The 3,868-nt window shown below is 35.1% G+C and overlaps 1 protein-coding gene across 1 annotated transcript; it reads right to left on the bottom strand.

The window, feature by feature from the left end:
- Positions 1 to 288: 288 nt before the first annotated feature.
- On the bottom strand, positions 289 to 3,613 carry LOC146941220 (mitochondrial Rho GTPase 1-like). The gene is made up of 8 exons (XM_085754985.1): positions 3,270 to 3,613; positions 2,602 to 2,725; positions 1,811 to 1,966; positions 1,542 to 1,721; positions 1,142 to 1,387; positions 950 to 1,015; positions 802 to 857; positions 289 to 512 (listed from the first exon to the last, which is right to left on the bottom strand). Exons 1-8 carry the CDS (start codon positions 3,461 to 3,463, stop codon positions 392 to 394), a joined length of 1,143 nt encoding a protein of 380 aa, XP_085611111.1. The 5' UTR covers positions 3,464 to 3,613; the 3' UTR covers positions 289 to 391.
- Between the last annotated feature and the right edge of the window lie 255 nt (positions 3,614 to 3,868).

Here is a 3,868-nt window from a genome sequence, read left to right as displayed (position 1 = left end):
AAAAGAGCAGCTGGCACACAGTGAAAGACACGTGGAAGCTGATCCAATTCCAAATGATGAGGAGTTAGGTAGAGGCAAGAGAAAGGCAATTCCTAACAGAAAATACATGTTACTGGAGTGAAAATAAAGGGGGGAAGACTGAAGAGAAAGCTGAAAGTTTTTTTATTTTTAAGTTTTAATTCTGATAATCTGATCTAATATACGAGTCATTGGATTGACCCAGAGACTGCAGTAGATATTAGCAGCAGAGGATCCGAAACCATAAATCCTATATGCACATGCATCAAGTAAAACTGTGACAACCTTGATTGTCAGAACAGTTTTTAAATTGAGTAATAAAACTATCCATAGAAGCGCCCACAACTCGTCTACAAACATTGTTCAACAAAATTTAGAAGAGACTATAGACAAATATAAAAGACTTGTGCACCTCTGACAAAAATGAATCAAGTGAAAGTCCTCGAACAGCATCCTGTTCTACAGCATCCTCGTATAGATTTCCAACCCAGGGACTGCAATTAAAAATTATAAAAATATCAAATATCACAGCCAAGAGCCTTCATTGGCATTTAGACTCCGGAGAGGTAAACATTTAAAAATGCCATAGCTAGATTATATAAAAACAATGAAGAACTCAGAAGTATATACTACATCATTAAAGCAAATGTAATGTGTGTACATTTGAAAAATTGCCAACATAAGAAAGATGCTACATCACACTGTCCAGTTGTGATCGTAAGAAACCAGTTCAAATGAATAATAATGTGAACTTAGGTACACAATCTGCAGAAAGTAATCTACCTTTCCGGGGCAGTAGAAAACAAGTCATCAAGTCCATGGGGACTTAGCATCTTATCCTGGCGGAAGGAAAATATATGGTTAATTTATAAATTGCACATTGCAAGTATGAAAAGGTAAAATTATTCAAGGTCATGCAAAAATGACATACCGAACCAGCAAATTTATCAAAAGTTGATGTCAAGAAATCAATAGCTTCTTTAGTTAATTCAACACTCTGCAGACATTAAATCCAATATGAATAGAAAAGAAATTAGTTTAAAACTGTCTACAAATTGAACACATACATGTATAACATAAAAAGAGCATAATTAAGAGACCACGATTCATCTCAAAAGAAAACCTGATCAGGACTTTGTCGTGGAGGATTGAAATTTTCAGCAAACTCGATGTTATTGTTGTAGCAATGTCTCCAGAGCACATTCCACACTGCATCTTTACGCCCTTCTTTTATGAAACGTGCATGAATAAATAGAAATCCGGACAAAGTAATTCCTTTCGAATTCCAAAATTCGGGTGATATCTTTTTCAGGCCTTCCAATACAGTGATATATTCCGAGTGTGGCATAGGCGAATCGAAACATACAAGCTGTAAATAGTTTTGTTAGATTTTTCATAAATATTATAAGCAAGTTAACCTAGCATAAAATGATATTAACAAGCTTATAATCAAGCTACAAAGTGCTGTACTATAAACAAGCCACAATTTTGACAGTTAATACGGCAGAGAGAAAAACTAAAACCTGGTAATGATTACTAAATTCATCATGGTTTAGCGCTTTGCCGTCGTCTTGGTCGCAGTGGATAAAAATCCTCTTCAGAGCCCGTTGACATCGAGGTTTTAAAGTTTGTGTCTCCTTATCAAACAAAGGAGTTGTTGGATAAAGAAAAGCCCTTTGAGCATAGAAGAATACTTCGCGGACCTTCAACAAGGAATATTAATTACAATTGCAAGAAAGAAAATCCACCTTTGAAATAAGATTTTGAAAGAAATAGTATGAATAAAAGATACCTTGTTATCCCTAATTGCTGAACACGACAAGCAAGTTTCAATTTCGTGGAACTGGTCCATAATTGCTGACGTCGCCTCATCAATGCTCCCATGCGTATTTTCATCTCGCCGGTCAAGCTTACAACCGACCACAATAACTGGGAGTCTCACTCCTGCCTGTTCATGGAATTCAGATATGTATGTCAAGCTTTCTGTTGGGACTTAGAATACAGGGGAGTTTGTTAGATTGGAGTTAAGAAGTTAATTAGGGGTAAGTTAGCTGTTAGACTTTATGTTTCACTTGCTATTAACCCTATGGTTTATAAATAGGACTAACCTCCCTTTAGGAGGATTAGTTAATCATTTTATGAAAGTTGTAAACTAGAGAACACTCTAGTGAGGGGAGAGTGCTTCGATGGGGTAGCCTTGAGTGCAAGATACCTTTTGTGTCTTCTCTTTCAATCCTATTCAGTTGATAGTAAAAGAAATATATTCAAGGAATTCTTCTTTTCTCAATTTGGTTGATTAATCTTTAATCTTGTTAGAATCATTCTTTTGTTAATTCATTTCTGTCCAGTTTCGGGAATTCTGTACAATTACCAAAAGAAAGGTTCCTAACACATTCATTCTCTAAAAACAAAAATACAAATATATTTTTCAAATTTAATTAAGATGTACAATTAACAGATGTTTAGAAGCTTGTGCGTATTAATAGAAAGGTTCCTTACATTCTTGCAGAATAGTACTAGTTTTATCTCTCTTTAATACTATCACTTCGCTTAAAAATTCAAAAGAAAATGAGAGGTCATAACCTGTCGATTGCGAAGTTCAGGGAGCCAAAAACTACTTATTCTTTCAAGTGTTTCAGGCTGATCAAATGCATATGTGAGGACAATTACGTCAGCGCGCCATAGGTCTTTAGAAATTTTGTCAATGCTGCAACATGAATAAATTAATCACCAGCACGAATTGTAACAGTGCCCAAACAACTATTGAGTAAATGCACAAGGATGGAAAAAAGCCTTATGCTCTAAAGAGGAATAGGCGCAAAGAAGAGCCACAAATCAAGGTACAATGTACCATTAGTCTACTGGTTTTTTACTTGAGACTCATAAAACACAATGTTGGTAACAATAGGGCCTGTTTGGATAAACAGCTTATTTGCAGCTTATAGAACAAGCACTTATCATGATAAGTGGTTATTTAAAAGCTTACATAAGCTATTTTTATAGCAAAAGATAAAATAAAGTAAAATTGTTCGTGAGTTGTTTCTATAAGCTGTCTTAGAAAACTTGTGAAAATAAGCTGAAAAAAGTTTTTGAAAATAAGCTCAAATAAGTGAATCAAAAGATGAGAACATATAAAATACATAAATATCTTATGAAAATTGCACAAACAAACATAGTAAAATATGAGTAAGCAATAAAGCGAAATGGTGAAAAACGAAGTAAGTATTCTAGCTAACAATTTAAAAAATTACTTTGAAGAGGCCTCAATGATTAAATTCGGCACAAAATCAGGATACGTATCCCTGTGTAGCATGGTGACACGCCGCCGTACGCGAGCGTCAATCCGTGAGTATTTGCCGGTGAAGGCAGCACTGATGAGAGACGACTTGCCAGTACCTTCATCGCCGGCAACAACGATACAGGTTTGTCTCTTGAATCTCTCCATGCAGCAGAAAGAAGAAACGAAAATGAGTGAGTCATATGGGAGATTGTGACCTACTTGTCTTGCAGCCTACTTCACTGCACAGTTGAGCCTCTTTCTTTTGTTGCTAAACGGTGCCCTGTTGAGTCGTTTCGATTTTATGTTTGTGTTGACACCTCTTTGACCCATGCATGTCTAAAACTTAATACCCAAACACATTCGGACCTTTTCTTTGAATTTTGACGCATCATTCCTTATAATATTTCTTCTATCTTTTCAATTTGAATCTATTAAAATAATAATCCTTTCCCATTTTCTTTTTTTGGATAAATCCTTGGGAGGTTCTATGGTGCAGTCAGAAAACTGACTTTTTTGAAAAAGTTAATTTTGATCTTAATGTTTGATTCATTTTTAAATTGTTGATTACTG

This window comes from Medicago sativa, chromosome 3, assembly GCF_051527215.1.
Source record: "Medicago sativa cultivar Bolivia chromosome 3, Bolivia_mono, whole genome shotgun sequence".
NCBI lineage: Eukaryota > Viridiplantae > Streptophyta > Magnoliopsida > Fabales > Fabaceae > Medicago > Medicago sativa.
The sequence above is the reverse complement of the archived record's forward strand: the minus strand, read 5'-3'. Positions and strand labels throughout refer to the sequence as shown.